At 38.8% G+C, this 15,251-nt stretch overlaps 1 protein-coding gene across 3 annotated transcripts in view; it reads left to right on the top strand.

Annotated features, from left to right (window-relative positions):
• Window positions 1-15,251, top strand: part of fancg (FA complementation group G) — a 95,985-nt gene that overhangs the window by 67,346 nt on the left and 13,388 nt on the right. The window contains exons 12-13 of one of the 3 annotated variants that reach the window (XM_069924263.1): window positions 5,749-5,916; window positions 13,416-13,491. In XM_069924263.1, the coding sequence (XP_069780364.1) occupies window positions 5,749-5,916; window positions 13,416-13,450 (203 nt within the window). In that variant the 3' untranslated portion in view covers window positions 13,451-13,491. Of the gene's footprint in view, window positions 1-3,689; window positions 3,827-5,748; window positions 5,917-13,415; window positions 13,492-15,251 lie in introns of those variants that run through there. The other 2 variants (XM_069924262.1, XM_069924264.1) reach the window with 2 other exon arrangements.

Genomic DNA, 15,251 nt, shown 5'->3' with positions numbered 1-15,251 from the left:
GTGTTTATTTCAAAATATGTTTTAATTTGGCGTTCAATAAACTCTCTAAATTCCTGCCTTTTAGGTAACATGCAGTTTAACCTCCATCTATATGTTCTTGGTGGGATGTCCTCCAGTTCTATTGCTAATAATAGGGGTAAATGATCAGATAGTAGTCTAGCTTTATACTCAGTTTTCCTAACTCTCCCTTGAATATGGGCCGACAACAAAACATATCAATCCTTGGGTATGTTTTATGCCTACTCGAATAATATGAGTATTCCTTCTCTCTTGGGTGCTGCCTCCTCCATATATCCACAAGTTTCATTTCCTGCATTGATTTAACCATAAATTTGGCCACTTTATTCTTTTTGCTAGTATTTTGTCCGATTTTATCCAACATTGGATCCAAATTAAGGTTAAAATCCCCTCCTATCAATATATTCCCTTGCATTTCTACAATCTTCAAAAAAATATCTTGCATAAACTTTTGATCCTCTTCATTGTATTGAGCAAATTCTAAAATTCTGAATATATCTGACACTTTATCATTACATACCTCCCTGCTGGATCTATTATTTCCTCCTCTATTCTGATTGGTACATTTTTATTGATTAATATAGCTGCACCTCTGGCTTTTGAATTATATGATGCTGCCGTTACGTGCCCTACCCAGTCTCTCTTTAATTTATTATGTTCCACTTCAGTTAGATGCGTTTCCTGCACAAATGCTATGTTTATTTTTTCTTTTTTCAGTAAATTTAATAGCCTCTTCCTTTTAATTTGGTTATGTATTCCATTAATATTTATAGTCATATAATTCAACATGGCATTCTCATATCCTGTTTACACCTCATTTCCGCTTCCTCACCACCACCATCCCCCTTTCCCCCATTTTCATCTCTCAGTTTTCCCTTTTTAAACTCAATGTATGACAACACATTTAAAACATAAAATACTTCAACAACTCCCATATCCAATATTCCCTTAGCCCCAAATGTTCCCCCCCCCCAAGTTGACCCTTATCCCTTGCCGAACCCGATCGCAAGCGTCAACTGATTTCGCAGTGACGGTTATTCTCTCCCACCCAACCCCCCCAGAAAAGACTTTTTTTGCACAGAAAACAAAGTTCACCCTTTTTTTTCCCCTTACTTCCTTTCTTCCCTTCTCTTTCCTTTCTTTAGTTCTTACATAGACATTATTTTTACACCTTTATATACATTTTATTGCCGTTCTTCATTCTTGTTACAACTCTTTATCTCTCCTTCTGTCCTGCAGATGTTCTGCAAATTCTCGTGCTTCTTCCGGATCCGAGAACAGTCTGTTTTGCTCCCCAGGGATAAATATTTTAAGCACACGTGGATGTCTTAACATAAATTTATAACCTTTTTTCCATAGGATCGATTTTGCTGTATTAAACTCCTTCCTCTTCTTTAAGAATTCAAAACTCTGGGTAAAAAAAATATTTTGTGACCCTTGTATTCAATGGTTTATTGTCTTCTCTAATTTTATTCCTTGCCCTCTCCAGTATATTTTCACTTGTCATGTATCTCAGAAATTTTACTAAAACGGATCTTGGTTTTTGTTGTGGCTGTGGTTTCAGAGCTAGTGTTCTTTCTACTCTTTCTATTTCCATTCCTTCCTGTATTTCTGTCATTCCCAGGACCTTTGGGATCCATTCTTTTATAAATTCCTTCATATCTGTGCCTTCTTCATCTTCCTTTAGGCCCACTATTTTTATATTGTTTCGCCGACTATAATTTTCCAACATATCAATTTTCTGAGCTAACAACTCTTGTGACTCTTTAACTTTTTTATCACTTTCTTCCAAATTTTCTTCTTAAGTAATTCACTTCCATTTCTACAGCCGTTTCTCGTTCTTCCACATTTTCTAATCTTTTCCCTATTACTGTCATGACCAGCTCTAATCTATTCACTTTATCTTCTGTACTTTTCATTTTTCTTTTAATTTCACTAAATTCTAATGTCAACCATTCTTTTAATGTTCTCATTTGTTCTTGAAAAAAACTTTATCTATATTCTGTCCATCTGTTTTATCTTCTATTTCTCTGTACAGATCTTGGTCTTCTTCTTCCTCTTCTTCTGTGTCTGTACCTGTGTTTGTGTCTTCTTCTCTTCCTTGTATCTGTGTCTTCTGACTTTCCTGATGAGTTACTTGTCTCACTTTGCTGGGCTTCTTCTTGCTGGGCCTCTTCTTGTTGGGCTTCTTCTTGCTTGGCTTCTTATTGCTTGGCTTCTTGTTGTTGGTCCTCTTCTGGGCTACTCATCTGCTGGGCCTCCTGCTGCTGCTCTTTCCTTTTCACTCCCTTTCCTGTCGCTTTTCTCTTCCAACTGAGAGCCCTGAGTCGGTCGTCCCTCAGCTGGTCGTGTTGTGTTTGCCCACTCCTCCACTGAGCCCCCCCCCCACCCCGTCGGTGTTCTCCTTCTCCTTAGTAAGCGCAGTTGCGCACTTTTGTTTGGTTTAGAGAGCCATTTTTGCAGTCCAGCGGTCGGGAGGGGTCGCGACTCTGCAGGGTCGTCACCAACCTCGGAGAACGGGCTTGCTTCTCCACGACGGCTCCCTGTTTCTTCATGTAGGTAAGGCCTCCTTCTTTCTCTTCCGGCGTCTTTTCTTTTTTTCCTGTTGTTTTTACTTTTTCCTTCTTGGGTGCCATTTTCTTTCTTTTCTCTACAACTTTATCTTTTATTTGTTATATTTTGTATTTCTTGAACATTGTATTTTCTTCACTTTATTTCTTCTTTTCTGGAGAGGACTGGTATTCCCCCACCAGCCACTACTCCATCACATGACTGCTCGGTAGCCTCGTTGAGGCATCTATAAGCACTCCATGGCCTCCACCCATCTGGTGCTTTCGGGACCATGTGCAGGGAGGAGGCTCAGGGGTTGTCTGACTGCCACAATATCCCCAACTCCTCCATTTTCTTAAATTCCTCTTTAGTGAGGGCAAGTTTTTCAGGGGCAAGGCGGCATGCCTTGGTGTGGAGCGGGAGGCCCTCGGTGAGCATGTGGTGCCTTAACCCATGCTTTGGTTCCACAGAGGGGAATTGTGATGCTACGATTGCAGGGAACTTCATCAGGATGGGTGTGTAGATATCGCCAGACAGAGCTGAGAGGGGCGACTGGAAGTTTGGCTTCCGCCAGGGGTATCATTTAAAAAGTTCTGGCGTGCACCAAACGTCGCTCTTTTAAGTCTACTAACAGGCAGTGGGTGCGCAGGAAATTGGCTCCCAGGAGCGGTTGCACCACTGCTGTGACAGTAAGAGTCCACTTAAATTGGTGGCCAGCAAATCATAGGAACATGGTGTGGGTGCTATGAGTTTGTATAGAGCTGCTGTTTGCTGCCATCAGTGCCATGCCTGGCTTGGCCTTCTGGGTGTTGTGGGCCGTGGGAGGGAGGACACTTATTTCAGCACTGGTGTCTACGAGGAACTGCCTCTCCGACACGTGGAGGAGGCTATCACGTTGGCCAACTTCCACAGTCATTAACAATGGTTGCCCATGGTGTTTCCCAGAAACGCGCAGGATGGGTGGCATCGACAGGCCCCCACATTCCATCATTGATGATAATAGCAATATGGCTGGGTAGGAGGGGTCCATTTGCCTCTCCGTCTGCTGTGCCTTGTTGCCCTCTAGGATCGGGGCTTGGTTATCTGTTCACCGGGTGCCATTTTCGTTCTTCACTCTCCAGAACACGTCCGCCCAGGCTGCGACTTTCCTCGGGTCGCTGAATTCCTCCTCGGCAAACAAGAGTTGGATATCCTTGGGCAGCTGCTCTAGGAAGATCTGCTCAAAGAGCAGGTAAGGCTTGTGCCCCTCAACGAGTGTGAGCATCTTGCTCATGAGGATGGATGGGGCCCTGTCCATGTGCAGCAAACAGCCGTGAAAGCCCGAAAGTGCGGATTAGTAATGCTCTTAGGGCACCACATTTGCCTTGCTCCAGAGGCTGCCATAGGAAATTGACGACCCTTGCTGCCGTGTTCTGGTCGAGCGAGCTCACTACATAGTAATAGCAGGTGTCGTCGGTGGCGATCTGTCAAAGGTGGAAGTGGGGCTCGGCCTGTTCAAACCACATGTGTGGCTGCGACGCCCAGAACGTTGGCATCTTTAGCAAGACCACGTGGAGAGCTGCTTGGCCCATCGTCTTTGGGTTAAACTGCTGGTTGGACCTGTCCAGGTCACCAATATAGTGAGTGGGCTAAGCAGAGTGTGGAGTCTCTCTCTCTCTCTCACACACACACACACACACACACACACACACACACACACACACACACACACACACACACACACACACCCCCGCCCCCACCCGATGACAGGAGTCATTATCATCACAGCGTTGCTGTCTGGCCGGCCGGCGTTTCCACTGTTGCCTGCTGTTTCGTCCCATGCGTGAGGTCACGTAGGATGACGGCCATTGGTCCTGCGGGGCCCTCATGATCACCATGTTCACCGGCCCTTTTTTTGAGCCAGTTCGTGGGCCGCTGCAATGTGTTTCTATGCAAATCTTTTCATGGAAAATGATGGACTGAGCAAAGAATAACATTTGAATTAAAAAAAGACAATGTTTTGGTTCATTTATTCAGAATCACGGACTATAATCTATAGCACACATGTCAAACTCTGGCCCGCAGGCCAAATTTGGCCCACGATATAATTATATTTGGCCTGCAAGATCATATTAAATATATATGAGAGTTGGCCCGCTGGCCGCCGCGCAAGTATAGCACATGCACAGCAGCAAGCACTACCTTAGTAGTTTTTAGCACTTCCAAAGCAGGCACAGCAGTCACCGATATAGTTAACGGGAAAGTTAATTAGATATTCACAGCAGCGCAGATACAACGGACCCACCGCCTAGCTCCAACGGACCCGCCGCCTAGCTCCAACGGACCCGCCGCCTAGCTCCAACGGACCCGCCGCCTAGTTCCAACGGACCCGCCACCTAGCTCCAACGGACCCGCCGCCTAGCTCCATGTGGCTGGACGTGGTGGGTCACCTCTGCGTCTCCTTGAGCTTCCCTGGCATGCTTCTCGGCCACGTGCGATCCTTGGCTTAAAGGCTAGAGAGAAATATTTAAGTTTAAGCAAAACTATTATTGAACATTTATTTTAATAAGAAAAAGTTTAACATTACATATGTTGAGAGAAAACATGCAGATGTTGTTGAAAATTTTCAATAAATATTTAGTTCAGCCCTCGACTTAGTCCAAGTTTTTAATTTTGGCCCTCGGTGAATTTGAGTTTGATACCCCTGATCTATAGTGTTATGAATTAATATAGGTTCAGCAATTTAAAAGAGTTAATATAAACTGTGATGCAATTGCAACAATCCAAAGTTTTGTGAGAATTCAGACATGGAGTGCTATCCTAAATCAATCAAAAGGTCCTGCCAAACCTTGGGTTGCTGCCTTCTCCTCCTGAATTTGGGACCTTCCCACAATACTATCAAAATTCATAACTACACTGATACCATTCCTTTCCAGCATTAGTGAATGACCAATATCTAACAATAACTTGGTGCAGAAAATGTAAATGCGCAAAAATGCAAACTTTAGTGAATAATGGTCAGTGAAATTTCAGTGAAATATGATTTTTTAATAAAAATATTAAACCAGTATAAATCAGTGGCTATATATTTAGAGCTATAAGACTGCAAGGATGGGGGTTATATGCCAGCGATGTAAATGCTTTTAACGACAACCTGCATCCAAGCAAGGGACTGAATAATTCTGAAGTATTATTTTGCAGGAGAGCCTGATAATCAGATTGATATTTTGAAGGAGAACATAATGGAAATTAAATACTTGCAAAAGCTGAAATCGTTGGCTTTCGTTGGAAAAGGAATACAGCTGACAGAAAGAGGTCAAGACCGAGAAGCTCTGCAGAATTTTCAGCTGAGTCTACAAGCTTGTTCTGGTATGGTTTTTTTTGTACCAAGGATTTTGTTTCCATTGGCTAAACATTCAGTTATAGCCCCTCACATGCCAACCAATTGTCATGTTAGCAACATTTTGTAGACCCAGGTCCTTGTGTGCATGATTTTTCTGACAAAGATAAGTGTTAACTCAGCCTGGGTTAATAAGCTCTGCACATGCCTGAGTAACACTGCACAGAGAGGCAATTTGGGTCATTGTCCGCAGCATCAGTTTGGATTTGAGTGGAGTGCAGAACAATGTCAACCTCTGAAAGGTAGGTGGAAGCTAAGTGCCACTATTTTTTTTTAATTTTTTTTATTTTTCACACTATAAACCATATTGATCGAGATACATACAGTTTCCTTCTTAAATATATAGTGTCGTTTTCTCCCCCCCTTCCATCCTCCCCTCCCTCCCTCACCTCCCCTCCCATTTATTTAAAGTTCAGAATATAAGATACATTAAACCCATCAAACAATGTTGTCACTCAATAAAAATAAACAAGAAATTCCACTAAGTCAGTTCTTTTCATTATCTTCTCCTTCTGTCATTTTAGGTGGTAGATGTCCACGGTAGGTTTTCTCTATTGTGTTTCATGTATGGCTCCCATATTTGTTCAAATATTGTAATGTTATTTCTTAAATTGTATGTTATTTTTTCTAAAGGAATACATTTATTCATTTCTATATACCATTGTTGTATTCTCAAGTTATCTTCTAATTTCCAGGTTGACATAATACATTTTTTTGCTACAGCTAGGGCTATCATAACAAATCTTTTTTGTGCTCCATCCAAATCGAGTCCAAATTCTTTGTATTTTATGTTACTTAGGAGGAAGATCTCTGGGTTTTTTGGTACATTGCTTTTTGTGATTTTATTTAATATCTGGTTTAGATCTTCCCAAATTTTTTTCACTTTCTCACATGTCCAAATTGCATGAATTGATGTTCCCATTTCCTTTTTACAGCGAAAACATCTGTCAGATACTGTTGGATCCCATTTATTTAACTTTTGAGGTGTAATGTATAGCCTGTGTATCCAGTTATATTGTATCATACGTAATCTCGAGTTTATTGTCTTTGTCATAGTTCTGGAGCATAACTTCTCCCATGTTTCATTCTTTATCTTTATGCTTAGATCGTGTTCCCATTTTTGTTTAGTTTTCCCATTTGTTTCCTCGTTCTCCTTTTCTTGTAGTTTAATATACATGTTTGTTACAAATTTTTTGATTATCATTGTGTCTGTAATCACATATTCAAAATTACTTCCTTCTGGTAACCTCAGACTGTTTCCCAATTTGTCCTTCAAGTAGGATTTCAGTTGGTAGTATGCCAACATTGTATCGTGAGTTATATTTATCCTTCATTTGTTCAAAGGATAATAATTTATTTCACGAAAAACAATTTTCTATTCTTTTGATCTCTTTTTTCTCCCATTCTCTAAAGGAAAGGTTATATATTGCAAAAGGGATTAGCTGATTTTGCGTCAGTATTAGTTTTGGTAGTTGGTAATTTATTTTATTCCTTTCTACATGAATCTTCTTCCAAATGTTGAGCAGATGATGTAATACTGGAGAATTCCTACGTTGTACCAATTTTCAATCCCATTTATATAATATGTTCAGGTATCTTCTCCCCTATTTTATCTAGTTCTAATCTAGTCCAATCTGGCTTTTCCCTTGTTTGATAAAAATCTGATAGGTATCTTAATTGTGCGGCTCTATAATAATTTTTAAAGCTTGGTAGTTCTAAGCCTCCTTGTTTATACCATTCTGTTAATTTATCTAGTGCTATCCTCGTTTTCCCCCCTTTCCATAATAATTTCCTTATTATTTTCTTTAACTCCTTGAAGAATTTCTCTGTTAAGGGTATTGGTAATGTCTGAAATAGGTATTGTATCCTTGGGAAAATGTTCATTTTAATACAGTTTATCCTTCTTATCAGTGTTAGTGGTAAGTCTTTCCAATGCTCTAAGTCGTCTTGTAATTTTTTCATTAGTGGATAATAATTGAGTTTATATAGATGGCAGAGGTTTTTATTTATTTGTATACCTAGGTATCGCATTGCTTGCGTTTGCCATCTGAATGGTGATTCTTTCTTAAATTTTGAGAAATCCGCATTATTCATTGGCATTGTTTCACTTTTATTTGCGTTAATCTTGTACCCCGACACTTCTCCATATTCCTTCAATTTCCTATGTAATTCTTTTATTGATATTTCTGGTTCTGCTAAGTATATTATAATGCAAATAGACTGATTTTATATTCCTTGTCTTTTATTTTTATCCCTTTTATTTTAGACGTAGAAGATAGGAGCAGGAGTAGGTCATTCGACCCTTCGAGCCTGCTCCGCCATTCAACAAGATCATGGCTGATCTTAAAGTTCAGTACCCCGTCCCCGCCTTCTCTCCGTAACCTTTAATACCCTTATACTGAAGAAATATATCTAATTCCCTCTTAAATATATTTAATGAACCTGCCTCTACTGCCCTCTGTGGCAATGAATTCCACAGAATCACCACCCTCTGGGTCAAGAAATTCCTCCTCATCTCGGTCCTAAATGGTTTACCTATTATCCTCAAACCATGGCCCCTGGTTCTGGATTTTCCCATCATTGGAAACATCCCATCTGCATCCATTCTGTCCAGTCCTGCCAGAATTTTATATGCCTCTATGAGATCCACTCTCAATCTTCTAAACTCCAGAGAGTACAATCCCAATTTGCGCAATCTTTCCTCATAAGTCATTCCTGCCATTCCAGGTATCAGCCTGGTGAATCGCCTCTGCACTCCCTCCATTGCAAGAACATCCTTCCTTAGATAAGGTGACCAAAACTGCACACGATACTCCAGGTGGGGTCTCACCAAGGCCCTGTACAGCTGCAGTAAGGTATCCTTGTTCCTATACTCAAACCCTCTTGATATGAAGGCCAACATACCATTTTCCTTTTTAACCGCCTGCTGTATCTGCATGCTCGCCTTCAGAGACTGATGTACAAGTATCCCTAGGTCTCTCTGCACTTCCCCATCTCTTAATCTATTGCCATTCAAGTAGTAATGTGCCCTCCAGTTTGTATTACCAAAGTGGATAACCTCACATTTATCCACATTGTAGTGCATTTGCCATGTATCTGCCCAGTCCCTCAATTTATCCAAATCACACTGGAGCTTCCTGACCCCCTCTTCCGTGCACACAACCCCTCCTAGCTTAGTGTCATCTGTTCTTATCAGTTCTGCTAGTGGTTCTATGGCTAACACGAACAATAAGGGAGATAGTGGGCATCCCGCCTTGTTCATCTTAAGTTAAATTGTTTTGATATATATCCATTTACTGTCACTTTCGCCAATCGCCCCTTATATAATGCTTTAATCCAACTAATATATTTCTCTGGTAAGCTGAATTTTTATAGTACTTTGAATAAATAATTCCATTCTACTCTGTCAAAGCCCTTCTCTGCGTCTAAAGCAACCGCTAATGTTGGAGCTTTATTTCCTTCTACTGCATGAATTAAGTTAATAAATTTACAGATATTGTCTGTTGTTCGTCTTTTTTTAATAAATCCAGTTTGGTCTAGATTTACTATTTTTGGTACATAGTCGGCTAATCTGTTTGCTAATAGTTTAGCTATTATCTTATAATCTGTGTTAACTAAAGATATTCGACTATATGACGCTGGTGCGAGTGGATCTTTCCCTGTCTTTGGTATTACTGTAATTATTGCTGTTTTGCATGAATCTGGTAAGCTTTGTGTTTTATCAATCTGGTTAATTACTTCCAGAAGGGGAGGAATTAATAAATCTTTAAATGTTTTATAGAATTCTATTGGGAATCCATCTTCTCCTGGTGTTTTATTGTTCGGTAGTTTTTTTTATTATCTCCTGTATTTCTTCTATTTCAAATGGTTTTGTTAATTTATTTTCTTCCTCTGTTTATAATTTCGGTAGTTCAATTTTAGTTAAAAATTCATCTATTTTGTCTTCTTTCCCTTCGTTTTCAGTTTGATATAATTGTTCGTAGAATTCTCTGAAGTTTTCATTAATCTCTGTTGGATTATATGTGATTTGCTTGTCTTTTTTCCTTAATGCCAATACCATTCTCTTAGTTTGTTCTGTCTTAAGCTGCCATGCTAGAATTTTGTGCGTTTTTTCTCCTAGTTCATAATATTTCTGTTTTGTCTTCATTATGTTCTTCTCCACCTTATATGTTTGTAGTGTTTCATATTTTATTTTTTTATCTGCCAATTCTCTTTTAGTTGTGTCTTCCTTCATGGCTAATTCTTTTTCTATATTTGCTATTTCCCTTTCCAACTGCTCTGTTTCCTGATTGTAGTCCTTCTTCATCTTAGTTACATAACTTATTATTTTCCCTCTGATGAACGCTTTCATTGCGTCCCATAGTATAAACTTATCTTTCACTGATTCCGTATTTATTTCAAAGTTCATTTTAATTTGTCATTCAATGAATTCTCTAAAATCCTGCCTTTTCAGTAGCATGGAGTTTAATTTCCATCTATACATTCTTGGTGGGATGTCCTCTAACTCTATTGTCAATAACAGGGGTGAGTGGTCCGATAATAGTCTAGCTTTATATTCCGTTTTCCTAACTCTCTCTTGCATGCGAGCTGATAACAGGAATAGGTCTATTCTTGAGTATGTTTTATGTCTACCCGAATAATATGAATATTCCTTTTCCTTTGAGTGTTGTTTCCTCCATATATCCAAAAGTTGCATTTCTTGCATCGATTTAATTATAAATTTGGTTACTTTGTTCTTTCTGTTAATTTTTTTCCCAGTTTTATCCATGTTTGGATCCAAATTAAGGTTGAAATCCCGCCTATTAGCATGTTCCCTTGCATGTCTGCTATCTTCAAAAAGATATTTTGCATAAATTTTTGATCTTCTTCGTTAGGTGAATATACATTGAGTAAATTCCAAAACTCTGAATATATCTGACATTTTATCATTACATATCTCCCTGCTGGATCTATTATTTCCTCTTCTATTTTGATTGGTACATTTTTACTGATTAATATTGCTACTCCTCTAGCTTTTGAATTATATGACGCTGCTGTTACATGTCCTATCCAATCTCTCTTTAATTTCTTGTGTTCCACTTCAGTTTATTGTGTTTCTTGTACGAATGCTATATCAATTTTTTCTCTTTTCAGTAAATTTAGCAGTTTCTTCCTTTTGATTTGGTTATGTATTCCATTAATATTTAAAGTCATATAGTTCAACATAGCCATTTCATACTTTGTTTATCTTTCCTTTCCGTTTCCTCATCATCACCTTTCCTTCTTATCCATTTCTGCTTTCTTGTTTTGAACACATTATAAGACAACATTTCTAAAACATAAAATATTTCCATTATTCTATCAAAAATTTTCTTTAACCCCACTATCCCCTCCCATTCCTGAGTTGCCCTTTGTCCCATGTCGGGCAACCACATATCCCCTCTCCATTTGGATTTGCGAATTCACTCGCAAGCGTCAACTGATTTCGCAGTGACCGTAATTCTTCCCCACCCAACCCCCCCCACCAGAAAAGATTTTAATCTTTATATATAACAAAGGTCACTCTCTTAATTCCCCCCATACTTCCTTTCTTCACTTTCTTTCCCTTCTTAGTTCTTACCTATACTCTATTTTTTATATATAGATATATATATATATATATATACACACATACACACATACATATAGTTTGTGGTCATTTTTGTTCTCGTTACATGTCTTCATCTCTCTGTCTGTTTTGTAGTTGTTCTGCAAATTTTCGTGCTTCCTCCGGATCGAAGAATAGTCTGTTTTTCTGCCCTGGAATAACTATTTTAAGTACCGCTGGATACTTTAGCATAAATTTATATCTTTTTTTCCATAGGATCGTTTTTGCTGTATTAAACTCCTTCCTCTTCTTCAGGAGTTCAAAACTTATATCTGGATAGAAAAAAATTTTTTGACTTTTGTATTCCAGTGGTTTTTTGTCTTCTCTTATTTTCCTCATTGCTTTCTCCAATATATTTTCTCTTGTTGTATATCTTAGGAATTTTACTAGAATGGATCTTAGTTTTTGTTGTGGTTGTGGTTTAGGGGCTAATGTTCTGTGTGCCCTTTCTATTTCTATTTCTTCCTGTAATTGTGGTCTTCCTAGGACCCTGGGGATCCATTCTTTTATAAATTCTCTCATATTCTTGCCTTCTTCATTTTCCTTAAGGCCCACTATCTTTATATTGATTCTTCTATTATAATTTTCCATTATATCTATCTTCTGAGCTAAATGCTCTTGTGTCTCTTTAACTTTTTTATCAGATTCTTCTAATTTCTTTTTTTAGTCGTCTACTTCCATTTCTATGGCTGTTTCTCGTTTTTCCACCTTGTCCACTCTTTTTCCTATATCTGACATGATCATCTGTCATCTATTCATTTTTTCTTCTGTACTCTTTATTCTTCTTTTTATTTCACTGAATTCTTGTGATTGCCATTCTTTTACTGATTCCATACATTCTTTAAAAAAAATATATCCATGTACTTGCCCTTCCCTTCATCTTCCATTTCTCTATGTTCTTCCTCTTCTTCTTCAGAGTCCACTCCAGGATCTGTGTCCTTTACCTCTGTCTCTTCTGGTTTTCTTGTTGGTTTGTTTGTTTTATTTTGTTGGGTATTTTTGGTCTTCTTATTTTTACTAGAAGTGTCTTGATTCTGGTCTTCTTCCTCTGGGTTTGTTATCTGTTGTTTCTTTGATTTCTTTTTACTCTCTTCTTTCTTGCTCTCGTTATTTTCTATGTTTTCCTCTTGCTGCTTTGTTGTGGTTGTCAATTTCAGCTGTGGAGATTGACTCCTCAGCTGGTCCCCCCTCCCGTCAGTGTTATTTTTGTCTTGCGCATCGTGCATGCGCGACTCCTCGCGCATGCGCGGTTGCGCACTTTTGTTTGGCTCCGTGAGCCATTTTTGTAGTCCTGAGTTCGGGACTTCAACTGACCTTAGGGAGCGGGCTTCTCTCTCCAGGGCGTGCCTCCTCGCACAGGTAAGGCCTTCACCTTCTTCTTCCGACGCCTTTTCTTCTTCTCTTCTTCCCGTTGCTTTTGGTTTTTCTTTCTTCGCTGCCATTTTCTCCACACCTTTACTTTCACTTTATTTTTGTTTTTGTGTTTGTGCCTTTGTTTTTTCACTGTCTTTTTTTTACTTTTCCGGAGAGGGCTGGAGTTCCCCGACCGGCCACTACTCCATCACGTGACTCCTCGAGGGCCACTATTGATGAGGGTAGAGGACAGTGCTTGATTTCAGGGAGAGAAAGTGGTGTGCCAATTTAAATTGGGGAAATTAGAGATTAGCAATAGAGGTATAAGTGTATACGGTATGTACTGCTATGAAATTGATTCAGAGGTAACCTTCAGGGATGTGGCAGATAATTCCAACATAATTTTTGTCAATGGAATAAGCATGTTAGATTTCACCAGAATATTTCAGTTTAATATCAGAGACACCTTTTCTCTTTCCTTCCTTGCAGATGCACTCACCAATGTGGTATCTCATGCTTTGTGAAAATTAATGCTTCAGAATACCTGATGTCTTCCAAATTCCTGGTATTTTTATTTATCAAAATCTTGTGACATGTATTTGACATTGCAGGATTTCATCCACTTGTCACTTCAAATGTCAAATATTTATTTTTGGTAGCAAAGATAGATTATTTCTTATGCTTCATGTCTACCAAGACTCATCCTGAAGGTATCATGTTGTCAGTGTCAATCATTTTCAGGCCTTCATTTAAGTATATCCTACATCTCTGGACCTCTTTAAACGTCAAGATATGACTTTATTATGGATGTTCATTGTGATCTGAGCCCAATAGGTCTTTGTAATTAATATATTTGTTCCTAAGAATATAAATAAATCTGAGACAGATTTTTCGAAGATTTAATTAATTTCAAACAGGTAACAGAGCCCGGGGATAAAAAAAAAGTTGGGTAAAGTGGCACAGTGTTTAAATTACTAGGATTGTAATCAGAAACCTGAAGTAACAATCTAGACGGGAGTTCATATCATCCTATGGTATCTGTGAAATTGAAATTAAATGTAAAATAATCTATAATTTCTAAACAGGAGCACTGATTCGTCATTTCACTAGGATGTTAAAACAGAAACAGAATAAAATGGACCGATTATCCATCTGGGCACCAGATTCATGGACTGTATAGTTACTCCAATCTTGATGAGATTGACTTGGAGCTTGGGAGCCAATAATATCAAAATGTTATTCCTGCCCATTATATTTGCTTTGTGCTGTGTTTGTTGACTCTTCCTTGAAATTATCTAATTGGTTGAATATTCAGTGCCTTTCTCTGAGGCTGAGTAGGTAGACATGGTTCGATGCAGTCTCTATCATGGCTCAGGATGAAAATATCCATTAAACCTAGGAATTTGTTAGTGGCCCATAACCAATCTCACCTGAAGATGCTTTGTTTCAAACACTTCAAACATTGATGGTTAGGGCAAGCATTTGATCGAATTGAAATTTACTTTGTGTTTAGTATGCAGTCAATTACAAGTTCACATGTATCATGTTACTCCTGACAGTCCTTCAGTAATCCAAGGGTCAACAAGAAGTGAAGTGTGCATATTTAATCTTGGTGCTGTATATTTTCTGCTTTCAGATCTTGTTGGATAAACTATTTGAATTAATAGAGCAGTCACTACTCTGAGGGCAGGACATTGATGGGAAATATTAAGTCATCATGAAGGACATGCAAAAAAACTGTGATATTTCTTCTCAGCCTGGTAGTTTGGACAATTTTATGTATGGTAGCACTCAGATTAGCAGATCCACTGAATCTGTTTTTACACTTTGCCATGAATTCTCTGGCTGCTTCAGTGCCATAAGCCCATTGTTAAAGGGTATAAAGATCTATTGGGCTTAAAGAGCAAGATATTGTTGTTGCAGAGTTTCAAGCAATCCTTATTCATGTACTGGAAAAAAACAGAGACACTACTGATATCAAGCTAAGTTTTACTCATGTGCAGTACACAAAAGTGCTGGACAAACTCGGCAGGTCATGCAGCATCTATAGAAAGCAAAGGGATATTACCAGCGTTTTGGACCTGAGACCTTTGTTAAGGTATAACTTGTTTCCTATAGACGCTACATCACCTGCTGTGTTTCTCCAGCACTTTTGTGAATTCCATTACAATCACAGTGTCTGCAGACTTTCTTGTTTAACACTGTTTTACTCTTGTACTTTTTGTACTTGATGACTAGCTGTGATAGTACAGATCTATCACCAATGTGGATAATCATGTTGAGGAACTTTGGGGGACATCCGATGCGCTCTAGTATTTGCCAAAG

This window comes from Narcine bancroftii, chromosome 3 (genome assembly GCF_036971445.1).
Source record: "Narcine bancroftii isolate sNarBan1 chromosome 3, sNarBan1.hap1, whole genome shotgun sequence".
NCBI classification, from domain to species: Eukaryota; Metazoa; Chordata; class Chondrichthyes; order Torpediniformes; family Narcinidae; genus Narcine; species Narcine bancroftii.
This window is presented reverse-complemented; position numbering and strand designations above follow the sequence as displayed.